This window comes from Anguilla anguilla, chromosome 2 (genome assembly GCF_013347855.1).
Source record: "Anguilla anguilla isolate fAngAng1 chromosome 2, fAngAng1.pri, whole genome shotgun sequence".
NCBI lineage: Eukaryota > Metazoa > Chordata > Actinopteri > Anguilliformes > Anguillidae > Anguilla > Anguilla anguilla.
Window position 1 is genome coordinate 52,476,106 of NC_049202.1, and position 27,269 is coordinate 52,503,374.

Consider the following 27,269-nt stretch of genomic DNA (forward strand, 5'->3'; position numbering starts at 1 on the left):
GATTACTTATTCTGCTGAAAAAAGTGCTATTCCAAAAAGAGGATGAGTGCCGTCAGACGGACAGCAGAGAGGCATTAAATACCTTTTTAATCCCCTTTCACAGGAACCAAGGCCACCGCGGGGCCTTCACACTTTCAGAACACTCCAGACGAACCGGATGCCAGCCCTGCAAATGCTTCCTGCACTCTGGGGCCCCGGAGGAGATTTCAGGCATTACAATTAGAGCCTGAGCAAGAGGCGGCAGCGGCTTTCCTGTGCTTCTCTGAGAGAGGGAGTCAGCGCAGCAGCGTGTGCGGGTGCCTGTGAGGGCACGGCACCGAAACGCAGCCGATCGGCGCAGAGGGGCCCTGGCGCGCCGGGGCCAGGGCCCTTTAATGGCAGGACCTCCGCCTGACATTTGAATCGGTCACGCCGACCCTCTCCAAAAAGGGAGAGAGAGCCAAAGAGGGTATCAATCCGGGCGGCGGAAAACTCAAATAAAGCACTTAGCACCGACGCCTCGCTACGGAGCACCCAGACAACAAAAGACAAACCCGAAGAGCACGGCCTGCATACAGATTCGGGACAAAAGACAGATCGCCGCTCCCGGCGCGGACTGCCCAGCCGAACTATTGAAGGTGAAGCCCTTGGGAACCTTTGAAGAGGCAACCTGAGAAGCGCAGATCAATAAAAAGGTCTTTCTCACAGGCAAACAGAAACGGCATCGATCCGCCCGAGTCCAGGCCACACAGTCCACACAGTCCACACACCGAAACTCAACGCATATCGGTCTGGCTCCCAGGCCACACTCACACGGGCGGCGGCTGGGTCTATTTCAAACGGAGCGCTCGGACCTCACAGGCAGGCCGACGCTCGCTCCCTCTCAGCCGAGCAGGATTTCGTGCGTGAAATTCATACGCTGCGCGTCTTCTCGCCACGCTAATGATTATGAGCTAACACAGGAAAGTGAAGATTAAGATATGCAGGTAATTATCTACTTGCAAAAATCACCGCTGTTCACTCCGCAAGCCTACAGGTAGCGAATGAAAAAGATGCAATCACTTCGGGTAAATGAGACAAGTGTCATCAAAGCAGAGGCACTACACACTACACAGGTGTGGTTCATCCATTAACTGAACAAACAACGTCCCAGCATGCATAGGGTCATATATAACAATGCTGGACAGGCCTATAGATTATAATAAACTAGCGCAGCTGCAAGAGAAGAGATGTGACTGCCGGCATGCATCGGGAGCCTCAGTGACAAAGCAACGGTGTTTAAGACACAGGCAGCACGCAAAGACATCGTATACAGAGAGAAATGGCCGGAATGCTGGGAAACGCACACACCCCCGTGTTGTCTGCGCGCTCATTCAAAGCGAAAGACCGAGCAAGCGACACGAGTTCACTCGGGTGTGGAAGCAGCTAGCGTGATCTCAAACAGCAGCAACCCAACACCTTATTCAGTGACTTTCACACAGCTCACATTTGCATGATTAGTCATAAAATTGGACGTTTTCAGAGCTGGCATTGGAACTGTTCTGGTCTCAGAGTGAAAGCAGGCGGACACACCGGTTAACGCACATCCTCCCAGCGCTGAGGAAGTCGAGCGCCCGCCTGCCCCCCTCGCCCGCTCCCCCCCGCCCGCCCCCGCTCGCCCGCTCCCCCCCGCCCGCCCGCCCGCCCGCCCGCCTGCTTACCACGGTCATCAGCAGCTTGTCGAACCACTGCAGCTTGAGCTCGGCCCGGGGCCACATGTCGGGCCTCAGGGCCGTCTTCATCAGGCTGACGCAGCGGCGGGACAGCAGCTCGCCCGGTGACCCGGCCACGTTGGCGGTGTCGTTCACCTGGGAGAAGCGCGCACACACACACACACACGCGCGCACACACGCGCACACACGCGCACACGCACACACACGCACACACACACGCACACACACACACACACGCGCACACACGCGCACGCACACACACACACACACACAGCATGAGTCTGTCCCGTTCACACAACTCTCCTCTCCTCATACAGAAAAACAGCCTGACATTTTACAAATGGCCTTTCTGAACTGTGCTACACAATACACCCAATCAGCCATTCCCTGCTTTTCTCATAATTATCACTCATCTGGCTAAACCGTAAAACTCCACTAAAACAGGTACAACTGTTAAAAGAGATTCTGAGAAACTTGGGATTGCTTGTGACTCAGGAAAATGGCTGGAACTTCCCTTTCTGTAATATCAATATAGAAGATTATCTAACCCTGCAGTTTCTATGGGATCCTTACTTCCACTTCTCCACTGTGGTAGTCTGAGGGATTACCTATGACTGCCCCCTACTGCCCTGAACAGGATGCACACTCTCAGCAGCCCTGTTCTGAGTCACCATGGGAGTGAAGAAATATGCACAGCTGGTCGTTACGGTGTTTTACTTGACCTGAGGTACCGAGAGACAGGAGTCCTGCGTACCTGGCAGGCGATGCGGATGAGGAAGTTGACCACGGTGTCGGTGTGCTGCTTCTCCACGGGCTTGGTGAGCAGGGACTCAGTGCCTGGCATGGACTGGCTGCGCCCAAACACCTACCCACGAAAAGAGACAGATTGAGCTCACAGTTCCCCAGCGCTAGCACCCCAGGCCCACGGTTACCCATTAGGAGAGGGGCGGAGTTTAAGGCGGACGGACCGTGCTCACGGCGCCTGTGGCAGTGCGGAATCTCTTCACGTCTTGCCCAGAGTCCATGGACAGGCCCCGCTTGACGGCTCCGGAGGCGCTACTGGTCCCCTCCCCGCTGCCCGCGGCGTCCCCTTCAGACTCCGGCTGGGACAAACACAGAACAGGTAAGGGAGTACGTCACAGGGACCAGAGGTTCCCACGGTTACGTAGAAGTGCCCAATTTCAGTAGGAGGAATGGCAAGGGAGGTTTGTTAAGAGGTTTGTTCACGAGGACATCCCTGGTCACAATTTCACATTTGACAATTACCGTGAATGACAGACAGCACACACGTCCATAAAAACCAGTCATGTTCATTTAAAGCTTCTAGCCTCTGGGTATGAGAAATCAATCTCATAAATCCTGGTTAGGAGGTGGTTTCTTCACTCTGCTCCCCATGGTTTTACTCATATCGTCAATCTTATAAGCACCTCATATAAGTTCTGTACACATAATGGCCATATTGGCAAAAACAAAAACGTATTGGCAAAACAGTCCCTGTTCAATATAAGCGTCTCTCCGAAGAGACAGAACATGCACCTGCTGGTCCTTGATCCTCTGCAGCTCCCATTTAATGACCACCTCGGCCAGGTCCACGGCCAGCTTCCTCTGCTCGATGGTGACACTGGGGGTGAAGCCCAGGCGCTGCATGGCGCTGATCATGTGCTGCACAAGGTGGTGCCTCACAGGGTAGTACACCTGCGGACAGACGGACAGACAGACAGAAGACACCTTTATACACACACTCACTTCCTGTCCGCTCTGCAGCTTTGACGCGAGCCCAGTTAAGCCGCCCGGAGGCTGTGGAAGAGCAGCCCCCAGCCCCGTTACCGCGGGCCGCGGAGTCGCGCTAGCGCTGCGGCGAGCGCGGTGTGCGGCGAGCGTGTGAGGAGCGCGCCGGGGCCGCACCCTGAAGTGCTGCACGATGAGGTGCAGGATGTGCACCAGCTGGGGCACCGTGTGGCCCTCCTCCACGATGATCTTGCGGGTCCAGTGGGTGAGCATCTGGTGGCCGTCCTCCATGCGCGCGGGCACGGCGGGGGTGAGGATGGCCATGGCCTGCCGCACGATGGCCCGCGCCTCCATGGTGTGAGCCTTCAGCAGGCTGTGGAACACCTGGGGACAGCGGGGAGAGGGGTCCGCATGACTCCGAGCAACCTCTCCCACACACTCCAGCTTCGTCTGTTCGCCATGTTTAACTGGCTGGCTCGCTACCTTGTCAGCTAGCCAGGCTCCCAATTCAGCTATGCCATGAAATTCAGGAAGGCTAGCTTGTTTGTATTATTAGAGACTAGAATAAATACCAGCGATCAAGCCAAAATAATGCAACATTATCCATCCTAACAGGAAATATCCTAAATTAAATTTGCTTCCTAGTGCTGAACCAAATTTCTAATGTTTACAGACACTGACAGATTTACTTTGTGACAGATGCCAACTAACATGAAGACTGTTGCTATAACTGTTGCTGTATCAGGCAGGCATCAGTGGGATTGCAGTTCAGTTTACAGAGTGGCTCATCATTTATCAACTGAAGAGAAAATTCTCTGCTGTAGCATGCCTCATACATGCAATGTTATTAATAATTGGCCAGTTCAATAGTCTTAATATAGTGGACCCACTCCCCTTAATTTCATTTCTCAAACAGATCATATTTAGAACCATAATATAGACAAATAGTCATGTGACATGTCACAGCCACTTTGTTCACCAGTTTAGTTCAACAAAACATCAAGTTTACTTGAGTGCAGAAAAGACTGTCATGATAATAACAATCATTGTGCATTATAATAAAGCGTTGTTGGTTATTTTTATATCAGCCCCACGAGAGCATGATAAATTGGGAGTAGTCTCTACCTTTTTCATGGTTCATTAAAAATGTAATTTATATTGATATTTATTCATTTAACCTTTTCTTCTCTGTATCATTTTTCTACATATTCAGGTGCCCTAAGTATTAGGCTGATTACACAAAATCGGTAATAGTCTCCGTCAGCCAGGGAAATGATATCCCATTCTGTTCCAGACCAATTTGTCTAATAGAAAACATAATTAGACTCAAGGGTGACATTCTGTGCAATCCGGAGCCATGTGCAATATTCTGGTGTGAATTTTCATTTCTCACATGCAATTTACACCTGGTATTTTTGACCTTTTTCCCCACTAGGGGAGAAGGAAGAAAAATGTTGGTAAATCTTGCAGAGCTGCCTTCCTGCTCGTGTAAACACCACCATCGGCATTGAAAAATCCATACCAGTCGACCTCTAATATCTATTATAAGTACAACCGCGTGACATCAAACACTCTAGAATAGTTCTTTTGAAATTTCACTCACGCTCTCTATGAAGTCACACATTCGCCCAAAACAGCAGAAATGGCTGAGGTTACAAAGTACAACAGAGAGGCTACACTGCAACCACAACGCACCCACAGGAAAGATGAACAGTATTTAAAAGCAGGGCCATCATTCAGAAGCCTACGCCAGCCCCTCACTCGACGACCGCGCACAGCGCGGGACTCCCGGCCGGCGCTCCCCCTCACCTGCAGCACGATCTTCTTGTGGATGGCGAACTTGGCGATGATGTGGGCGAGCAGCAGGTGGCCGCTGTACTTGCAGGCGGGGTCCACGCAGGCCTTGGACAGCAGGCAGGGCCAGGCGAAGGTCATGAGGCGCCGCAGCTTGCTGTTGCGGCTCTTGTTGTTGTCGTGGATGTGGTGCGGCGCGTGCTCCACCAGCAGGGTGGAGAACTGCAGCAGGTAGATGCGCAGGGAGTCCAGCAGGTCGGCCTGCTTCTCCGGGTCCAGGACCTGGGGGGGGGGCACAGGCTGGTCCTACTGGGTCCGTTTTAAATACAACCTGAAGCCCTGTTTTGACAACTCAGAGGTGGCCATGTGGAGCTGGAAAACTCTTTATGCCTCAGACATGTTTGTTTGTTTTGGTGCATTAATATGTAACTAGACTCAACAATCATAAAGATTTCAAATGCAACATGAAATATAGACTCAAATGATCCTCAGCCAGTCAGAATCAAGTATTTACTCAAGCTGTGACACCATATAAATATGTATAGGCTTCTTTCATCCTGAGGTTGTGGCAGGTAAACAACTGTAAAAAAAAATTCTCATCTGATCTTCACAGACTCCCACTGGTGGTTCTCCCCTCCCCAGAAAGCCAGGGCCTTAAAATACACTAAACACAGCCCCTTCATCCAGCCGCAGCAGTCCTAGGTGGTCAGTCGGTTACCTTGGTGATGAAGACGCTGGTGATGCTCTCGGGGTTGTCCCCCTCAGGGTTAGGGGGCCCAAGGAGCTGCTCCCCCTCCCCCTTCTCAAAACTGTGCAAAAAGGCCGGGTTTAGGATATGCTGCAAGACCTAGAAATACGAGAGGAGAGAAAAACACAGCACCCATGTTAATGAGCAGCAGGGACCGGTCTCATCACAGACCATATCTTTCCTCCGGCTTATCACTTAGCCTATAAAATCAGTTTCTGTTGAGAGACACTCTGCACAGCATGTCACATGGCTAGCAAGCCAATTACTCTTGATTGAAGTGGGAGTGTAGCTACCAAATCAAGAATAATTTTTAGTGCTGAACTCTTCTTTTTAAAGCTGTAAAGTAATGTGTCGCATATTAAATGGTAAATAGGCTATATCTTAACATTCATATACATTTACCCTACTTCCATTAGAACTATAACTATTACAGCGCCTCTATTGACTTATCCATCCCTGTTGACTCTGCAGCTCTCTGATATGAATCACAGAGATATGGCTGCAGAGACTGTGGCGCGTTGCTTGAATGTCATTAGATGACGGGCGTCTCCCTCCGGCCTTCGCCGACTGCTGTGTAGAAGCCTGAGTGACAGGAGACCACAGGACCTGGAACTCCGCCAGCTCGGTTTCGCATGCTAATGCGAAAGTTCTCTGAGAACCCTTCCCGTGTTCGGCGTCACTGCCGATGGGCTGGAGCGTCTGAGAGGTGGAGGATGTTTTACAGTGCCCCGCTCTACACGCACGGTCAGCCCTGCAGGCCAATCAGACGGCGACCCACGCCGCGAACGCAGCGCGGGAACTCTGGGCCGCGCTGGCGAGCCCGACACTGATCCGCAGTGTAAATACAGCGAGCGCTCGGAGCCCCGCGGGTCAGCTTAGCGCTCGCTCCAGATGTGCCTCCATTACCCGCCGGGCTAACGAGGGCCTCAGCCATCCATTAGCATGAGAAACGTGGGCCTGGAAACACATCAGCTCCATTCATTACAGCCGAAGACTGCCCATCGCCGAAAAGGTCATTAGAATTCACATAGCCCAGACCCAGGGCCGCGCGCCGCAGAAAGGCCCGGGCTCCGCCCCTCCACGCTCCGCCCCTCCGCGCCAGCCAGCTCGTTACAGGCCGGGACAAAGACATCAGAAGCTCTCTGGGGGGGGAGGGGGGGGCGCTGACGGACAGGAGGGGGGAGGAGCTGGGGGGGGGGGCGCTGACGGACAGGAGGGGGGAGGAGCTGGGGGGGGGGCGCTGACGGACAGGAGGGGGGAGGAGCTGGGGGGGGGGGCGCTGACGGACAGGAGGGGGGAGGAGCTGGGGGGGGGGCGCTGACGGACAGGAGGGGGGAGGAGCTGCGGGAGCGCGCTGTGGAGCCGCGGGAGCTGAGTCAAACGCTCGGTCTCGCCCCGGCTCCTGTTCTCGGCCCCTCCCTCCGGCGTGGCATTTTCAGGGAAATTGTTTAGTCAATTATTTAAATGTCAGCGGAAGCGACACTCACGGCGTAGGCATCTGCTCCTCGCCAGCGGAAAACAATTACCCAGCGAAATAACTGCATAAACACCGCCGCGCCGGGGAATGTGTTTAAGGGAGAAGCCTCCGATCGCACGGCTCAAATTCCACTCGACTTTCAAAGCGCTTAAAGTAAGCTCGCCAAACAAATCTTTACGTGCACTTTCCTTTCGTCTCCACCGTTTGTTAAACGGGAAACCCTGGAAAGTTTCTGGGAAGCCGAAACTGGTTTTAAATAAAAAGCCGAGCCGGGCGATTACGGGGCGGGGCTGTCAGCCCTTCACAGCCGACGGCCCCGAGACTCAGCCTCGTTAAGAGTCCGCTCTCCCGCGCCGCGGCAGAGTCATATTTATAAGCGCGCCTGCGACGCCGGCCCCCGCGCGCTCTGCCAGCGCTGCCTCTGAGGGCTCAGCTCAGCTCTGCCAGCGCGCTGCCTCTGAGGGCTCAGCGGAGTGTGTGAGGCTGCCTCTGAGGGCTCAGCGGAGTGTGTGAGGCTGCCTCTGAGGGCTCAGCGGAGTGTGTGAGGCTGCCTCTGAGGGCTCAGCGGAGTGTGTGAGGCTGCCTCTGAGGGCTCAGCGGAGTGTGTGAGGCTGCCTCTGAGCGCTCAGCGGAGTGTGTGAGGCTGCCTCTGAGAGCTCAGCGCAGTGTGTGAGGCTGCCTCTGAGGGCTCAGCGGAGTGTGTGAGGCTGCCTCTGAGGGCTCAGCGGAGTGTGTGAGGCTGCCTCTGAGGGCTCAGCGGAGTGTGTGAGGCTGCCTCTGAGGGCTCAGCGGAGTGTGCGAGGCCGGCCTGCAGCGGAGGAGCCATGCATATTCAGCGGGGTCCTCCAGGGGCCCGTCTCCGGAGGGGCGCGACGGCGCGCGGCTGCAGGAGCGGGCCGTGCCCCTTCCTTAATTAAAAACAGGACGCCTGCTCGTAATGCTGCTCGTGGCAGAGCTGCAGTCGTCCGTGTCAAAGAGCGCGTGTGAACTTTCAAAGACGTTCAGGGGGCGGGCGAGGGGGCCGCGGCACGGGCGACGTCACCTTCCCCCCGAGCCGAACGCCCCTCGGAGGCCCGCATAATAGCACCGCTTCGTTTGACAGGCAGCCAATCAATTTTTTTAAAAAAGGCTTCCCCGCCCCCCTCCCCCAACCACTGCACATGAGAAAAATCGGTGTTGGCAATATAAACGCTGGATGACGTCCAGTTCTGGAGCCTAGCATAACGCTGCAATGAGGACGCATAAATCTTATCGAGTATCCGTCAGATTCAGTTCTCTGCTGGTGCCATTTGGTGCTTAGAAGGTAAAACCTTCAATATGTGAGTGCAAGCAACACTGATATGAAAACTAGAGTAACTCAGTAAAACCTGGCAAACAAAGAAAGCGTAAGGTTCTTGTGAAGAGGAAAGGCAGGCGACGTCACCTTGGCCTTGAGCTCGTCGTTGAAGTGGGGGTCACTGAACTCCACGAAGCGGAAGAAGAGCGCTCTTTTGTGAGCGATGCTGTAGTTCTTGGGGATCTCCTCCTCCATGTACTCCTTCAGAAAGGTCATGTTGCACAGGAAGCGCCCGGTGAAGGCGCGAAGCAGCTGGAACAGCAGCTCGATCTCAGAGTAGTTACGCCTGCAAGGAAAAGAAGATAAAAGCTGCAACTTCCCGCTGTTTTAGTTTGGAGACTTTTCTATTCAGGTCACAGCGGCAGTACAAACAACTACGCTTTCCGAGTGTGTTTATCTGCAGTGCATCCGCACGCTCGTGTGCGTCTGTATTTGCACATCATGTGACTCCGCCTCAGTGTGCGCGCGAGAGCTCGCGGCTGCCGTACTTGCAGTAGCTGAGCAGGCAGTAGGCCAGCAGTTTGGGCTCCTTCCAGTTGGTGGCGGCCATGTTGTCTTTGCGGTGGCGCTCCTGGAAGGCCTCGCTGACCCAGACGCGTCGGAGCTGGCTGACCAGAGAATGCTGCCCTGCCAGCCAGCCCTCGTCGTTCTTCACAATGATGCTGATGATCTGAGGGGAGGAGACAGGTCAGACAGGAGGCGTGGTCTGCGACTGGTCAGACAGGAGGCGTGGCCTGCGAGAGGTCAGACAGGAGGCGTGGCCTGCGACAGGTCAGACAGGAGGCCTGGCCTGCGACTGGTCAGACAGGAGGTGTGGCCTGCGACAGGCTGGAGCGGGAGGCTTCTGTCTCACTATCTCACCCACCTTATCTCACTAACATTCATCCACCACATCAAAGAACATGCACAGGGAAGGAGAACAGTCAAGCGTTTCGAACCATGGCAGGCATCAGTCTGAACACCGCCACAAAGTAAACAAATTTAGCAACTTCACAATTCATTTAACTTCCTAAATCCCACGGCAGATGGATTTCACCAAGAGGAGGAACATGCAGTGGGCAGAACAGCTGTTCTTCCTCCAAATTAGGAGCCCCCGTCAGTTGTGGCAGCTGCCTCCCTCCTGCCGCCCCTCACCTTTATGGCCTGGAACTGCAGGTCCAGCCGCGCCGTGCTGGTGGAGGGGGAGCCGGGCCGGGCGGTCGCCGCGGGGCCCGCGGGCACCAGCAGGGGCACGAACCGGCTGGGGTTCGACGCCAGGACGTCCCTGAGAGGCTTGGCGTCTTTATGCTTCAGGAAACTCTGTTTGAAAAGGCAGGGGTAGAGGGCACAGACAGAAAAACATCAGCACACACCGTCACTGAGAACAGAACGAGGACAGTAAACGGCTTCGGACAGCACTGGCACGGACTGGTCCGGACGGAAGGGCTTCACCATGAACATGCGGCTCCACTGCGGGTCGTTCAGGGTGGCCTCCATCATGAAGAGCTCCACGGTCTGGGACGGGTGGCGCGTCAGGAACTTGATGAGAGGCTCCCGGAAGGGGCTGCCAGCCTGCGGGGCACGCAGAGCAGAGAGCCGCCGTCAGACTGACGGGCGCGGGGCACGGGGGTGCGGGGGCGAGGGGGCGAGGGGGCACAGGGGTGTGGGGGCGCGGGGGCAGGGGGGAGCGGGGGCACTCGCCCAGCAGGCCTCTCTCAAACTGAAGCCGCTGACAGCAGGGCTGCTGTTAAGATAAACAACGCTTGGCGCTGCACCGATGAAGCCGCATCAGACACCGGTGCAGCCGAACACCATCCACCTCTGCGGCGACATCGGCCCCGTGCCACTGGACTCAGGGCCTAGCGCCAGCGTGCGGAGCTCGGGAACACGGGCTACCTCGATGAGCATGGCGCGCTCCGTCTTCATCACCACCTCCAGCAGGGGCTTGACCAGCGTCTGCGGCGCGGCCGGGATCAGGTGGAAGAGGTTGATGATGGCGGAGCAGATCTTCATCTCCTGTTGAGGGAGCCGATAAGGACAGCACAGTGAGTCGCAGTGGAGCAGCGGGGGGGGGTGAGCACCGACCCTCTCAGCCCCACTGGGGACAGGGCCTGCCTGGAGAAAACGCTGTCGCCGATTATCCTCAGAAAAGCCAGGCCGACACCGGCGGCTGAAGCCTACGGCTGCCTATCACAGCACCACAGTAAAACACAGACGCCATCTTCAAAGACAACACGCTCAAGGACAAATTGGAGGAGTCGCAAACTGGATATAAGTCGGGAGCTGGAGCAAGGGCAGGCACAATGACAGGGCTGCAACTCAGGCACAAATATTAAAACTGTCACAAGGCCATCTGAGGCAGAACAAACCTCTCTCTGGGCGCAACACCAATTACCATCTTGTGTGAGCAGTTTTATTTGGGTGTTGCTTCAAACTGCTCAAAGTTTTAAGACTGCTTCAAGAACAATGGTCGGCCCAATTAGGCCGCCCTGGACATTCCCTTCCAGTGAACTCCACAAGGCTGGCTGCTTGCAATTGGCTCATTAAAAAGTTTTCCTGCGTTAAATGGGTTAAATGACACTGAGGAGTTCATCACAGACCGAGGTAGCGCCATTAGAAGGCTTCAGACGGCCAATGCCTGAGTATTTAATTCACACACACACAAACATCACAAACACACACAGGTTAAACCACGACAGAGATTAAACCACAACCACAGCAAGTGAGCACCAGGAGTGCACAGGGAGGCCCGGCTAGACCCAATCTCACCTCGACGCCCTCCAAGGCAGGCTGTGCCAGAATAGGAGACAACAGAAAGGATCAATAGGAAGCAGTGTGATGGGGGGGGGGGGGGGGCCATGAAGGTGTGAAAAAACAGGAAGAAACAAATCACCCATCATTCAAGAAAGGACAGCACTGAGTCAAGAAACCAAAAGGTGCGGGCTCAAAAAATAAAATAAGCATATGAATAATGCTCGTGATCCCTCAGCCACCCACGGGAAATTCTGCCCATCATCACAGAACTTAGAAAGAGAAAACTAGCAACCACCCACCCCCACCCCACCCCCACCCCCACCCCGAGGTCACAGAGCACCGTTCTGCCTTAGCAGAGGAATCCCGCTCCGCTGTTTACTTTCCCCCACATCAGATCTCCGCTGTATCAAAGGGTCCGTGGTGCTGGGCTGCTCTTTCATTATCTTTAACAGATGCTCTGTTTGATCCACCCACAGCTCGTTTCTCATGTGAGAAACAGAGAAATATCCATTATCATTACAGGCCCAGCTCCGCCACGCCCCATCGCTCGCCTGCTTTAACCCTTCGGCTGGGCTGCGCTCGAGCAACTCCCACTCTCACCTGCGCCTCTCCCACTCTCACCTGCGCCTCTCTCACTCTCACACGCGCCTCTCCCACTCTCACACACGCCTCTCCCACTCTCACCTGCGCCTCTCCCACTCTCACACGCCTCTCCCACTCTCACACGCGCCTCTCCCACTCTCACACACGCCTCTCCCACTCTCACACGCGCCTCTCCCACTCTCACACACGCCTCTCCCACTCTCACACACGCCTCTCACACACGCCTCTCCCACTCTCACACGCGCCTCTCCCACTCTCACACACGCCTCTCCCACTCTCACACGCGCCTCTCCCACTCTCACACACGCCTCTCCCACTCTCACACACGCCTCTCACACACGCCTCTCCCACTCTCACACACGCCTCTCCCACTCTCACACGCGCCTCTCCCACTCTCACACACGCCTCTCCCACTCTCACACGCGCCTCTCCCACTCTCACACACGCCTCTCCCACTCTCACACACGCCTCTCCCACACGCCTCTCCCACTCTCACACACGCCTCTCCCACTCTCACACACGGCTCTCCCACTCTCACACACGCCTCTCCCACTCTCACACACGCCTCTCCCACTCTCACACACGCCTCTCCCACTCTCACACACGCCTCTCCCACTCTCACACACGCCTCTCCCACTCTCACCTGCGCCTCTCCCACTCTCACACACGCCTCTCCCACTCTCACACGCGCCTCTCCCACTCTCACACGCGCCTCTCCCACTCTCACACACGCCTCTCCCACTCTCACACACGCCTCTCCCACTCTCACCTGCGCCTCTCCCACTCTCACACACGCCTCTCCCACTCTCACCCGCGCCTCTCCCACTCACACACGCCTCTCCCGCTCTCACACACGCCTCTCCCACTCTCACACACGCCTCTCCCACTCTCACACACGCCTCTCCCACTCTCACCTGCGCCTCTCCCACTCTCACACACGCCTCTCCCACTCTCACCTGCGCCTCTCCCACTCTCACCCGCGCCTCTCCCACTCACACACGCCTCTCCCGCTCTCACACACGCCTCTCCCACTCTCACACACGCCTCTCCCACTCTCACACACGCCTCTCCCACTCTCACCTGCGCCTCTCCCACTCTCACACACGCCTCTCCCACTCTCACCTGCGCCTCTCCCACTCTCACCCGCGCCTCTCCCACTCACACACGCCTCTCCCGCTCTCACACACGCCTCTCCCACTCTCACACACGCCTCTCCCACTCTCACACACGCCTCTCCCACTCTCACACGCGCCTCTCCCACTCTCACACGCGCCTCTCCCACTCTCACACGCGCCTCTCCCACTCTCACACACGCCTCTCCCACTCTCACACACGCCTCTCCCACTCTCACACACGCCTCTCCCACTCTCACACACGCCTCTCGTGTTTTAGGCACGCGCCCAACCCCCCCCCCCCCCCCCCACACCCCCACACCACCGCACACCCGACTCCTGTTTGCTGCCGCTTCACTGTGGCCCTAATCTGCAGTCACACTGTCAGCATAAAGAGAATGTTAAAAGGGAGAGGACCAGTGCCAATTTGCATCTAATTACAATGCAGGAAAGGGGAAGGAGAAAGAGAGAGGAAGAATTAACACTATTTTTTTTCGAGCGGTGGAAATGTGAAGCCTTTCCCTCACCTTTACTTTACTCTTTTTTTTTTTTTGACTTGGCAAGGTTATCTGTCCGGGAGATAACAAGGACCCGGCGCACAGGGCTCATTACAGGAACGGGCCCCCAGGAGCCCGGAGCCTAATTAATCACCCACTGTAATACGGCCCTCCCGCGCTTCACTTCTGAGGAGGCCTGTTTGGGCTGAGGGGGGGGACAGGTGCTGGTTCAGCAGCCCCCCACCGCCCCCCCCCCGGCCCGGTTTAGTTCCCGCTCGTTAACGAGCGGAGGTGTCCTGGAAGCGGCCGCCACCCCGAGTGCGCCCTCCTCTCCTCTCGTTAGGGCCGCGTAGAGGAGGCGCAGGAGCGGGCCCCGCCCACGTCAGCCCCGCGGCGGGCTCCTCTCGTCCTGTGACGAGGCCTCTCTCTGACAGGCCCGGTCTAAGCGGGGGCGCCGCGCGCGTCTGCACTTCTGACCTCATCGCTGAGCTGAGCTGCCGGCTCCGTTTCCGCCCGCCGCCGCTCGTGTTCATTTCGCCGGTCCCACACCATCCCCCCCCCCTGCCCCCACGCCCCCCACGGCCCACACTTACGCTGCCATCGCTGCGCTGGCCGCCTTTGTGAGTGATCACCACCACCTCCATCCACTTCCGCAGGTGTTGCTGCACACGGGGGAGACCAGAGAGAGAGAGAGAGAGAGAGAGAGAGAGAGAGAGAGAGAGAGAGAGAGAGAGAGAGAGAGAGAGAGAGAGAGAGAGAGAGAGAGAGAGAGAGAGAGAGAGAGAGAGAGAGAGAGAGAGAGAGAGAGAGAGAGAGAGAGAGAGAGAGAGAGAGAGAGAGAGAGAGAGAGAGAGAGAGAGAGAGAGAGAGAGAGGAGAAAACGGAAGAGACGGGTTAAGGCCATTCTGACTCTCAGCCTTAACGTCTGAACGGCTTTAACGCCAATACCTTCAGCGCTACGAACTCAAAGTATTGATGTTTCAAGGTTATGGCTACCGTGAAACCGCACGGCTTAAGATTTACCACCTGTGCTTTCTACGAGAGCAGAGCGGATGCATGCTCAGATCCCCGTTTGCGTGTCTGGCAGGGCTCAGAGAGGGAGTGAAAGCGCTGGGCTGCAGAGGCAGCGGCTCAGGAAGGGGCCGAAGGAGCGCGAAGCGTGACGGCAGCGTAGCTGCGCTGCCTCCGCCAGACCAGGCAGCCGCGCGCGACTCACCATCATCTGGTCACAGAACTTGTCGTTGAAGGAATTGGGGAAGAGGCGGGTGACGGACGTGAGGCGGTTGACCACGTTGAGGGTCAGGCTGCGGTAATCGCCCAGCATCATCAGCAGGGGGCGCATGTGCGTGTGTATCTGATCCACTTCGATGGTCGCGCCCTCCAGGAACTGCAATGCACACGAGCACACAAAAGAGACAGAGACACATACACACACACACACACACACACACACACACACACACACACACACAAAGATTCATAGGACTTTAGTCAGCAGACTTTTCGACATTTTCAGGGGGCAAATGAAGAATTTTCGTATTCCCTGGCTTATATGCTAATTCCTTTTTTTTTTTCCCAACCACACAATTTTCTCTCTGCATTTAAGCCAGGGTCGCATCAACCTCACAGCCAAAAAGCTAACAAATACAGTGTGTCTCCATTAGGAGGAGAAAGGCCACTCCAATAAGCCCTGTGCACATTTTACAGAGAGGAATGATGTATTATGGCCACATTCATTTTACTTTCAGCCGCTCTGTGCTTCGCTCCATCCTGTATTGATTTTCCCTGGCAGAACTCATTAGCAGAAGCAGGGCAGAGACCGAGGGAGAGGGAGAGGGAGAGGGGAGGGGTGGCGCGGGGACGGGGGGGCGGGGCGGGGGCAGCGCTCAGGAAGCAGGAAGCGGGCTCGGCTGGGGGGGGCTGACCTTTCGCATGCAGGCCTCCCCGGCCTCCTGCAGCTCGCTGTTGGTGGAATTGAGGGCCTTGAAGAGTGCGGCGATGATCTTCTCCCTGGACTGGGGCAGGTAATTGCAGGCAGCCAGCGCATCTACACGAGGGGGAACGGGACAGGAGAGCGCTTCAGAGCAGGGGAGGGGATTACTGTGCAGAAGGGAAAAACAGCCTAATTTCCTCCCCCGCGGTCTCCTCAGGCAGGCACGTCACTGAACGCGGTAGCCTGGGCACAATTCTTTGGAAGCAAATTTGAAACGCCTAAAATAAATTAATATGGACATAACACACTTATCGGAAAATTCATTGTTAAAATTACTACTGTACAAAAAACAGAATGGAGCAGGCACAACCAGATTACAACAAATATCCATATTCATTTTACATGAAGAGCAAGTATTTTTCTGCCTCTTTCAATGTAGCTAACTGAACAAGTACTTTCCCCTTGTTCATTTCCATCCCAGTAATTCAATGAAATGCAAATTACCTTCACTTCACACAGCCCTTCTGGCCCCTCGCGTAAGCAAATAGTGGCATTTTCATTATCTGTCCTCAGCTTCAAGTTGTCAGTGCCTATTCTGTATGTTGCTATGGTTACACGAGAAAATACTCACGGGTTCGGAATTGTGGGAAGATGCTCCAACCTGGTACACTATGCTAAGGTTTACCGCAACGCGCAACTAAAAATTCACAATTTCGGTACACAAATATCCACTCACTTGGTGTATATAAACTACTATACAGGCATCATGTTTTAAATATACACATATATAAACCACTTCTTTTTTTTTTTTTTTTTTTTTTTTTTTTAATAGGGGCTCAAAGGCCTCCAGCAGGGGGCGCTCCCAGTCCTGCACTCACTGAGAGCGGCGATGCGCAGGGGCACCAGCGAGGGCAGGCTCTTGTAGCAGGGCAGCTTCATCAGGGCAGCGTCCTCTGCCTCACACAGGTTCAGCAGCTGGGGAAAGACATCCTGCTACAGTCAGCTGCATACAGACCAGCAGCGTGATACCAGACTCAGTGTGACACCTGGGCAGCTTCTCCCCAAGAGCCACACAGGATGTCCACGGGACTGAGCTCATGTGAAACCACACACACCTCAGCCCATCTGTGAGCACTGACATTATTAAAACATGCGGGCACTACACTGAGGGAGTGACTGAGCGCTCGCCCACCTCCGTGTAGAAGACTTTGTGCTCCATGACGTTGAGGTCCATGGTGAAGAGCCGCGGCTGCAGGGTGGTGCAGAAGGTGTTGCCCTCCATCAGTCCGATCTGAGCGTTGGCGGGCTGGTGGCGGAGGAGGTGCTTCTTGGGCGGCACCATGTCCTGCAGCACCTGAGGGACAAGACCGGCGGTTAAAACCCAAAAACACGGCACGGGAAGGGCCACATAATAACGAGGCACGGTCCGCGAGCGCACGCCCACCTCCTTGTGGGGCTCCATGATGATGGTGACGCTCTTGCCCGTGACCTGCGCCAGCACCTGCAGGGAGTGCATGGCCTGCTTGCGCACGGTGGAGTTGGGGGAGGTGACCTCGCGCACCAGGTCGTGGGTGACCATGTGGAAGGACTTGTCCTGGGCGGCCAGCAGCTCCTCCGTCTTCTCCTCGTCCTTCAGGGGCGTGGCGCAGCGCACCAGGAGCTGCTCCAGCGTGGTCTTGGCCATGGCCACCGCTCCGTTGGACACCTGGGCAGAGGAGGGCGCTCAGAGCTCGGGCACAGAGACGGGCAGAAAGACACAAAGACGCACGCGAAGCCGCGCGTCGGCCGGGCCCCCACCTCGCCGGTCAGGTCCATCATCACGAAGAGCAGGGCCTTGAGGAAGGTCAGCTGGTTCTGCAGCACCCAGATGAGCGGCAGCCTCTCCATGAGGAACTTGATGGACACCACGCCGCCCAGCTTGGCGTACCAGGCCTGCTCGTAGCAGCAGGCGCACAGGCGCTCCACGATGTAGGAGAAGAGCGGCAGCTGACAGGCCTGTGAGGCAGGATGAAAGGCCGTAAAACATCTCTACGCAACACCACAGAAACAGACAGCTTTTCTCTCCTGCCTGTGTGAAGACGAGATTCGCTCAGGGGTCTCCCAGCCAAACGTGCAGGGCTGTTACGCCTCACCCGCTCCTTGGAGCCCAGGATGATGCTCGCCACGTCGAAGATGACGGCCAGGGCCACCTCGCCGATCTTGCACAGCTCCTTCTCCTCGTAGGCCATGCAGATGGCGATGGCGTCGATCAGCACCAGCGGGTCCATGCCCTTGGAGCCGTTCTCCTCGCTGTGGAACATGGCGGTGCTGGGCTGGCTGCCCAGCTGGTAGCACGGCAACAGGAAGGGGCCTGAGGGAGGGAGGGAGGGGGAGCACCAGCACCATCAGTGAGTATTATGGGAAAGTCAGAACATCAGCGTCACGCACAGCTTGCCAAAGGTAACAGTGGAGACAGCTGGGTGTCCCAACAGTACTGGGTGTGAGGAATTAAGGTGTTAAATAGGCCCCTGTGCCTATGTGCTTCAACTAAAACAGACTGCAGAATACGTGCAACAGCTGGTCTCAACACAAACACCTATGAAGGGCTACTGTAGAGGTGCTGGAACAGACCAGGGGAACCGAGACTGGGACGGGCGAGACGGGGACCGGCGAGACTGGGTACGGTGAGACTGGGTACGGTGAGACTGGGATCGGTGAGACTGGGTACGGTGAGACTGGGTACGGTGAGACTGGGATCGGTGAGACTGGGTACGGTGAGACTGGGTACGGTGAGACTGGGTCGGGTGAGACTGGGTCGGCGAGACTGGGTACGGTGAGACCGCACCGGGAGAGGGCCCCTTACCGCACTGCTGCGCCACGGCCACCATGGTGTAGTGGCGGATGAGGCTGGCCACGAAGGGCAGGGCGCTGGGCCGCAGGTCCTTGATGACGGCGGACATGAAGGCCCCGGTGAGCGCCTGCTCGAAGGTGCGGCGCGCCGGCGTGTCCTGCGCTTTGTAGCGGTGCGAGATGATCACGCTGGGGATCCACTTCTCCGTGAAGCTGGAGAAGAGCACGCCACAGGGTTACCACCCGGCACACCCCGCTGCCGTCACACCAGCACGTACAAACACTAACGCTCCACTGAAAGCATGCAAACAACACCTTTACTTCGTCTCTGCTTGTTCTCCCCTAATGCAAAAGAACAAGGAAAATACTGGCAATTCAATATGTCTCCCCTCAACAAACAGGCGGGAGGCTTGCTTTCCGTTTGGCTGATATTTTGTTCGCTGAAGCTTTATTTACCCGTGCTGAGGGTGGCTACATGATTGAGCAACTACTTTATCCGTGCTTGAGCCTCCGTTTTATAATGTCAACTGCCAGGCCAGAGTTGTGATAGATTGCTCCATCTCATTATCGCCATTTAAAAGGACGGCCAAGGGAGGGGAAGAGGAAAGGGAAAAAAAAGCCAGGAGAGGGACAGATCAATTCAAATTCATAGCGCTGCCACTTGAATGGAGCTCCATTATGCAGAATGGCATTTGCAATATTAAGCAAGCATTCTGCCTCATGAAAGCCCTTTTGATGGTGACCGGCGCCAGAGAAAATAAAACACAGGGATGAAAGGGAAAGGACATCATGAATCAAGACATCTGACAAAGGCGGCCACACACTCAAATCATAACTGACACACTTCATTATCTCAGCGGGGCTGTGAGCGGCAGGTTCTCAGGATAAACAGACAGAGGAAAGTCAATTAGCCCCCGCCGAGGGATCAATGCTGGTAATGTGACCCTCCCTGCAGTAAGTGTAAGTGTCTGTGAGTAATTAGCCCCCTCGATGCTCCAGACAGTGCCGATGAACCGGCGCAGGGTTTGGGGAACGAGGGGAGAGGAGGACGGGGGGTGGCGGGTGGAGGGTGGAGGGTGTTTGGAGTGGGACAGCGCGGTGTGGCGAGTGGCGGACGCTTTGCGGGGCGGGACGGGCGTTCCAAGAGCACGCGACCGCACCTACTTTTTTTCGAATCAACGTTTTTAAAAAGGCGGGGGAAGACCACAGACGCGCAAAATCCCCCTTAAAGAGCCGAGCCAGGGGCGGCTTCCTTACTTGGGGTGAGCCAGGAGCTGGTACAGGGCGTGCTTGTTGTCCTCCAGGCTGGTCATGGCCACCAGGAAGCATTTGATCACCTCCCAGGCCTGGCGGCGGTAGTACGGCTCGGTGTTGGCGCTCTTCAGGCAGTCCAGAGCCGTCTCGATGGCCTGCAACGCACAGCGCTGCCGGTTCACAACAGATCCGCACCACCGGCAGAGTTTGGGAGAGCACGCGCTCGAACAACAGCGTTTATTTTGCTAACGTACGGCTCTTCCTCCACATTTTGTCAAGCGCCCTCAACGTACGATACTAATCATCACTGGGGATGCGTTCCATAAGGCGAGGACGTGAAGTGCAATAACAGGTATTTCATTCCATTTACTCAGAAGTAGTCATACATTTCCATGACATGCACTCTGTATGAAACCCAATAAGCCCAAATGTGGTCTTATATTTCAATGACATCCACTTTATATGAAACCCTTCTTCTGCCAGAGTAATGACATTCATAACAAAAGAGCTAGATGCTTCTGCTGTCTATCAGCACTATGGGTGAATCCTATTTACAGCATAAAAAACATGCATTTTTATTCAGCACACATTTAGTAACTGAGGTTCACATTCAGCGTATTAGTACAAATGAGCCATGAGCTGGTAAAATGTTAAATGCAAAGGGGATAGGCAGGGGATCATCTCTGTAATGGAAAACTAATACTGAAGGCCTACAACAGATGCTTGTGGCTGGTTATATGTTAATCACCAGGAAAATAAGAATGTTTTAAATCAACTACACACCACTCACTTAACTACAATGTTTCAACCAGCTCCCCTGTCAGTCAGCATAAACTTTACAATAAAACACACTTGCAACTAAAAATGAAATAAGCGATGTTGAATAAAAACAGAACACTTTTCTGTATGCCAAGGATTGAAAATAAATCATCTTTTTTTAACAAAAAAACTCAAAAGTTCTCCAAATGTTTTTTGTTAATGCTGCTTGATAGTTTACCTTTAACTACTAAACACCAACAAAAACTGAAGCACCATGTACTTACTTTAAAAACAAACAGATTTTCCGCAGATTCATTTGTATTACCATAGCAAACAAGCTAAAATATCTGAATAACCAACATTACCAAACAATTAACAATTCCCTTTACTTCATCTAACATATTAAAATGAGGAATGCATAAATATAAGCCTACGTGTGCTTCCACGTATACGACTGCACATACACTTCCATATACATTAGAAGAAAAACAGAACTGAAACAAATGTAAACAGCTATATATAGGCTGCATAAAATGAATAGGACTAATCAAAAGTGAATGAATAACGGACAGAAATGCATATATTGAAGAAAAGTATAATTCAACAATTTATTCATTAATAGCACATTTGTGTGATTGCCACATAATTTTATTCTCCCAGTAGCCTCATGATTTTGACATTCCAGGCCTAAAATCCAGTTTTTAGTGTCAAGCAACTGTTGTACAGCAAATTTCAGTTTTAAAGCATTTAAATTGGAACATTTTATTCAAGGGCACATTTGGGAGCAGCAGATTTAAGCATTTCTGAAATCATCAGACCGTGTTGGTCAGACTCCGCACTCGCCGGAAAAGATGAAAGCTGAAAGTTTAATTACTTTGCAAAGGTTAGCGATGAGGTTTGGGTACAAGGGGGAGAATACATACACTTCGCAGCGCACTAGAAGAGTTACAAACACGTCCTCAATTAAGAAACCATTTTTCAATCTAAAAGGAGTATTAATAAAGAGTTTCAATCAGTCAGTCATGGAGGTCTGGCGTGCCAGAGGCAGCATTTATGAGGAGAAGCGCGCAGAGCAGGGCTGGACAGACAGCAGCGAGAGGCACCCCATCATTAGACTCAGATCAGCTTCTGCATTCAGCTCACACCCAGACAAACAGCCACCATTAATATCACTTTCAGCACCAGAAATTACTTTCCCAAACTACATTTCCAACAGTGCCCGTATCGGTGGCTTTTTGGATGCGAGGGCCAGTAATTGGGTTGGTGGGATTTCTGAGGAACGGCCCTCTGGGTGAGGACACACAACGCACAGAGAGGAGGGCGCATCTCCTGGGCCTGCAGAAGAAGACCTTGGAACACTCCTCCTGCACTCCTCACAAGACTAGCGCTGTAACCAAGCAGCTGCCTGACTCCCATTTTTTTAAAAAGTTTGTAAGTATTCTACGTCAGAGCTTTAATACACCCGTTCAGGCAGGTTTACAGTACTGCTCTGCAAACGTAACCCAAGATGCAGTTTGACTGTCACGAGCTTGGTTTAGCCACGGGAGGGCAGCGCACACACTTCCAGCTAGCTGGATAGCGTAGTGTTCGCTAGCCTGCAAGATGGATCACAGTTTTGTACGGGAACAGCCCTGAAGAATAAATGAATTTGTCATCCACTGACAAAAATGGGCAGTAAGTGAGCAGCCAATTAAAACATGCCCGACAGTTAGCCACAGCCAACCGAGGCAAATGTGTCAGCGTTACAAGCGAGACGACTTTCAGGGGGTGGTTAAAACTGCACCTGTGGCAATTTTACCATTGCAAAAAAAATTAGCTGCTCGGTCTGAAATTCACATGCAGCTGTGAATTTTGTGAGTTGATGCATCAGAATGCCCAGGATTTCCAGGAGCACTAGGCACGTTTCTGCTTTAAGACCCAAGCCAAAACTCAGTAGAAATCTGCATAATGTTATGCAAGTGCGACAGTTGCGCAGTTCCATAATGACAAGCCAACAGAGCTCATAAAAACGAGCCCTACAGAGCTCAAAGATCGAGTTGGCAAACGCATGTTTAATGGAACGCATTACATCTTTGAAGGACATGCAATGACTCTTTATACAACATCTACATAGTGAAGAAAACGGTTTGTACGTCACTAACAGAAGGGAAGCAGGCTTTGATTGTAAGCACATTAATGAATGAGCAGGATGTGTTGGTAAAAGCTGGCCCTGCCATAGTTAATTCTAGCAGAGTCGACAGAAGTATAAAAAAAATTCATGCATATATACATTAGTGATGTCAGATAGTGATACATGTAGCGAATGGAAACAAATGGAAACAGCAAAAAAATGGGAACATTTGCAACAGTGACGGGTTCTAGAGACTCAGTTCTGGCGTGGGATTCCTGGCACGGGCGAGCATGAGCTCAGATCCACAGAAACACATTCTATGCTAATCGCTAATACTTAATGGTACAGAGTGATCATCTTCACCCCACATTAATGCATTTCCTTCATCCACAAAGGGGCACCGCTCAATGTCACAAAGCAAAAAAAAAATAAATTCTTATCTGAAACCATATTAAGAAAACTCTTCATTCCACGTGTGAAACACTTCAAACCACGAAACTCCAGTCACATCATACTGCAGTGCATTATGTTCCAACTCCGTACCAGGCGATGGAATTAACTGGGGGAAAGCGAATTTGTGAGAGCCAGCGAGCACTGAGCCATTTAAAAGTGCCAAATGATGAAGAAAAGACAGGCGAAAGACACCAGACACTTAGGAGGAGAAAATGAACTAATCAGCGCGAGGCGAGAGAGGGCTGTCGGGGTGGAGAGCGAGGGGGAGAGCGCAAATGAACTGTGGCTGCAGACACACACTCGCCGCTGATGGATGGGGCCAACTGGACACACCGCGCCAAACCTGAGGAATGAGGGAAATTAATGGACTTCCCTGTACCTCAAAAAGACACTTCAGCAAATGTTTTTTTCAGCTCCGCGTAACGTCCCAGCGCCCCGCGGCGCTGCCTCGGGGGCAGTGTCCGTAATTACACGTGGACGAGCTGATACGCTGAAGAGAACGAGCGCCGGTTCTTCTAGCGCAGAGGTCATCCGGCTCCCTCCGCAGGGACACCGCCTTGTACTGTCCTGACATTATTGGAAATGCAGTTTATACTGTCCGGTCCAGTTTATACGGGCTACTCACGAGAAATGTCTTGGCGAAATCGTGTTCTTTTTTTTTCAAACGTTTAAATATTTTAAATTGGACCGGTCCTGCCCTTCGCTAAGTGCTACATATAGCCAGGAACAAGGTTTCTGCCAATAAAAAGGTTCAATTTAGCAGAAAATGTTCTATTTAATGTGCAATCGCATGGTGCTGGCGAGCGCCGCCTGAGAAGCAGAGAGGCAGTCAGGGTGTGAGGGGGGCTGTGCGAGCCCTGCCTGGCTGGCTCCAGCCGGTTAGCGCCCGGGGAAAGCACAGCCAGCCAGATGCCACCGATAGCGCGCCGCAGCGGCGGCGTCTCCAGGGCAACCGCGAAACCCTGGGAAGCGCGGAGAAATTGATCAGCTCGGCACACGGGGACACGTATTACACGCCGGCAGGACCGGAGGACGCTTCAGTCACACCTGACTGATTGGAGGAGAGCGAATCTTAACGAGACTGTATAAAAAAAAGCATCCGTCTTCCTGTCCGTATCGGGGGGTGCGGGGGGGGGGGGAATACCTGAAGGAAATGAGCTGAGGGTTGATGATGGGAAATGATGCACGTTTACAGCGTCTTCTGCTGGGCCAGCGGCTAACCAAGCGGCTCCGAGTGTTGGCGGAAGACCCGCGGCCGGAGGCGGGCGTCTGGTCCCCCGCGAGAGCGCGGGCGGGGAGCGGGCGGGGCGCGCATTACGCGGGGCGGGCTGACGTGCCAGAACTCAATCCGAACAGACAGAGCTGGGGTCCGGGCCCGGCGTGCAGCTGCAGCCGGGAGCCGCGGCCGGCGCATGCAAATGAAATTAAGCCCGCGGAATGAGGCGGCATCCATCTTTTGGCGGGAACGCAATTACAGAAATGACAGTTTGCGTTTCCCAGTCAGCGGCGAGCGGCGGGAGGACCTATTAGTGAGAGTAAATAATCCCGTCAGCTCCTCTGCAGATTGATTAAGGTCGGGAGATGAGCGCAGCTCACAGCCTGATGATCTATTTAATTACCTGGGGAAGACGCTGTCTCCTTTCAGAGGTACTTTTCTCTGACATGGATTCATTACAGGATGAGAACGGGGTCCGCACCCCCCCCCCACCCCCCCACCCCCCCCCCCTCCCCCCAGCCCCACCCACCCCCCCCCAGCCCCACACACACCCCCCCACCCGCCCGTAATCCGATTGAAATACAAAACAAGGCTGCACGCTGAGCTTTTGTGCGGCGTCCGCCGCCAGCAAGCTTCTTTGCTTGAGGATTTGAAATTACTTTTCCGAAAAAACAAAATGGGAGGCAAACTTGCTTCATGAGCCCGCATTCTAATGTGCGTCATTAAACCAAAGCAGATCTTAAACGTGCCGTCCCGGAGCTTCTGCTGCACAAGCCGTGCGGGCGAGACCGGATCAACCTCCCAGCCTCTTCCGTCCTCACCCTGGGCGCGTGTAGATATTACATTTTTATACTGTCGTGACATTATTACGGGACTATAACGTTTTTCTACATTATTATCCCTCTCCTTTCAGGACTCTTGACGTTTTTACGAGAGAGGAACGCAGGCTAGGGGGAACATTTCACACGAGCAAAAAAAGAAAGAAAAAGTGACAAATCATCTACAGAATAGCAGAATTATACATACAACACTCGTAAAAAGGAGGACGTAACGACACGACGCATAAGGCTTCCTCAAGACTAGCCCACAACAAGAGGGAATAAAAGCACTCCTGATGCCACAAGGTATGTCAGCTTATCAATCTCTCTTCTCATTTAAATACAAACACGCACGTATCGAGTGATTAACGCACGCACACATCGCCCTTGGGGACAAACTCACTCAACAGCGAACGCAAATCTTTCATCGTTCTTATCGCAGGCTGACAAAGAAAAAGCCGATCAATCACACACTACCACTTAAAGCAGATCGTCAGCACGAGGAACACATGGCCATCTTTAAGAACATCGCCGGAGAAGAAACCTCTTCACTCAACGTCCTGAAACTCCCACAACGGACGGCAGGCCGGACCTTCATATTTAGTGAAAAGCTCACCGGAGTTCGAAAGCCAAATGGAGGATCACTAAGGAACTATGAAGAACAGAACAAACTCTACACCACTCTCCTCACTTTACGCAAGCTTAAGGAAAACCAAACCCAACCACCAACCAACCACAAGAAATGTAGTATGGTAGTATTTTGGGTAAGACTCAGAGTGAACAAATACATAGTAATACCAAGTAATGTGTAATGTCTACCTGGAGACAGCGCAGTTCTCTAAGCCAATAACTAACTCCACAGTTGCACTAAATTTCCAGTGGCAGTAAAAGCTGAAAGCGGTACCTTCTCCATGGGCAGCTGGATGGAGGCCTTGCAGTCGGTGAACTCGGCAGTAATGCTGGGGCCCTGCACCTCCGTCACCACGTACTGCAGCCTCTGGGACTCCTTCAGCATCTTGCGGTTGCTGCCGCCGAACTTGCCGAGCACGCGGTAGGCCACGTGGGAGATGGTCTCGGCGGGGTTGCGCAGCGTGCGCCACAGGGCCTGGGGCGTGGGCAGAGCACCGGGGCCGTTAGGGGCGGGGAAGGCGCGGGGGAGCGAGCGAGGGCGCGGGGGTGGGCGGGGCTTGGGAGAGGGGGCGGTACCTGCATGAGCTCGGCGCGGACCGGCTGGATGTGGTCGTACAGGAAGTCGGGCTGCAGGTTGTCCACGCACAGCTCCAGCGTGCGCAGGCCCTGGCTCACCAGCGTCTGCGAGCCGTTGAGCGCGGACACCAGCGGGTCCATCAGCATGGGCAGGTAGGGCAGCAGGGAGCTGAGGCGCACCGGCACGGTCAGGCACAGCTCCACGAACAGGTCCTTCATGTGCTGCTTGTGCAGGCCGCTCTGCAGCATGTTCAGCCCTGCGGGGGGGGGAACCGCACTTTTAAACCGCGGGGCGAGCGCTCGGGACCGCGACCCCAAACACCCGTGGAACGCTAACGCAGCTCTGCCCCTCCGCAGGCCAGCCTACCTTGCAGCAGGTTGGGCAGCAGGGGCAGGAACTCCTGGTACAGCAGGTCGTGGCTCCCCCCGCCGATGGAGCGGAAGAGCGCCCTCAGCAGCAGGAAGTAGTTGTAGGGCTCCTTGGCCGACTGGGCCAGCTCCATGGAGCTGTTGACTATCTTGTGGAGGTGGGGCTGCGGGGACAGGGGAAAAAAAATAAAGAAAACTTTAGTGCGATGTCGCCGATTTCCATGCAAGCTGGCTGACACCTTGCATCGTAAAACTTAACGGAGGCGACGTGAGAAACAACAAGTCCGTGTGACAGGGCTCGACTCGACTTGACAAATCTGACAAGGGCAGGAGCAGGAAGACGGGGCTGATCCATTCTGTCGAATAAGCCTGGTTCGCTGACAGTCAAAGGTCACATGAAGGATCTGCTAAGCACTTCAAGTCCTCCATCATCAGAAAAAGGGGAGTATCTGCCTTCCAGTTGGTTAAAAACAAGTTGGGCTTGCCCAAAGACTCGATGGAAAAGCACACACGGGACGACAGCCAAGGCGGGGAAGTGCATTAAGAAAATTTAATAGCGGGAGATCAGATCTTTCCAATAACGGTTATGCACACACAGTAATT

General features: G+C 54.0%; 1 protein-coding gene across 7 annotated transcripts in view; it reads right to left on the reverse strand.

Moving 5' to 3' along the window:
• The window catches only part of trrap (transformation/transcription domain-associated protein), a 100,269-nt gene that overhangs the window by 61,894 nt on the left and 11,106 nt on the right, over positions 1 to 27,269 (reverse strand). For 6 of the 7 annotated variants that reach the window (XM_035404681.1, XM_035404675.1, XM_035404676.1 and 3 more), the window contains exons 19-44: positions 26,665 to 26,830; positions 26,298 to 26,554; positions 25,996 to 26,196; positions 19,739 to 19,890; positions 18,495 to 18,694; positions 17,785 to 18,002; positions 17,450 to 17,647; positions 17,097 to 17,357; positions 16,845 to 17,006; positions 16,531 to 16,627; positions 15,645 to 15,766; positions 14,936 to 15,106; positions 14,313 to 14,381; positions 11,523 to 11,543; positions 10,650 to 10,769; positions 10,206 to 10,325; positions 9,909 to 10,073; positions 9,263 to 9,444; positions 8,862 to 9,060; positions 5,932 to 6,060; positions 5,229 to 5,495; positions 3,597 to 3,803; positions 3,228 to 3,386; positions 2,660 to 2,794; positions 2,446 to 2,556; positions 1,680 to 1,826 (exon numbers count right to left, since the gene is read on the reverse strand). In XM_035404681.1, coding sequence (XP_035260572.1) covers positions 1,680 to 1,826; positions 2,446 to 2,556; positions 2,660 to 2,794; positions 3,228 to 3,386; positions 3,597 to 3,803; positions 5,229 to 5,495; positions 5,932 to 6,060; positions 8,862 to 9,060; positions 9,263 to 9,444; positions 9,909 to 10,073; positions 10,206 to 10,325; positions 10,650 to 10,769; positions 11,523 to 11,543; positions 14,313 to 14,381; positions 14,936 to 15,106; positions 15,645 to 15,766; positions 16,531 to 16,627; positions 16,845 to 17,006; positions 17,097 to 17,357; positions 17,450 to 17,647; positions 17,785 to 18,002; positions 18,495 to 18,694; positions 19,739 to 19,890; positions 25,996 to 26,196; positions 26,298 to 26,554; positions 26,665 to 26,830 — 4,236 coding nt within the window. The remainder of the gene's footprint in view (positions 1 to 1,679; positions 1,827 to 2,445; positions 2,557 to 2,659; positions 2,795 to 3,227; positions 3,387 to 3,596; positions 3,804 to 5,228; positions 5,496 to 5,931; positions 6,061 to 8,861; positions 9,061 to 9,262; positions 9,445 to 9,908; positions 10,074 to 10,205; positions 10,326 to 10,649; positions 10,770 to 11,522; positions 11,544 to 14,312; positions 14,382 to 14,935; positions 15,107 to 15,644; positions 15,767 to 16,530; positions 16,628 to 16,844; positions 17,007 to 17,096; positions 17,358 to 17,449; positions 17,648 to 17,784; positions 18,003 to 18,494; positions 18,695 to 19,738; positions 19,891 to 25,995; positions 26,197 to 26,297; positions 26,555 to 26,664; positions 26,831 to 27,269) is intronic. The other variant, XM_035404682.1, reaches the window with a different exon arrangement.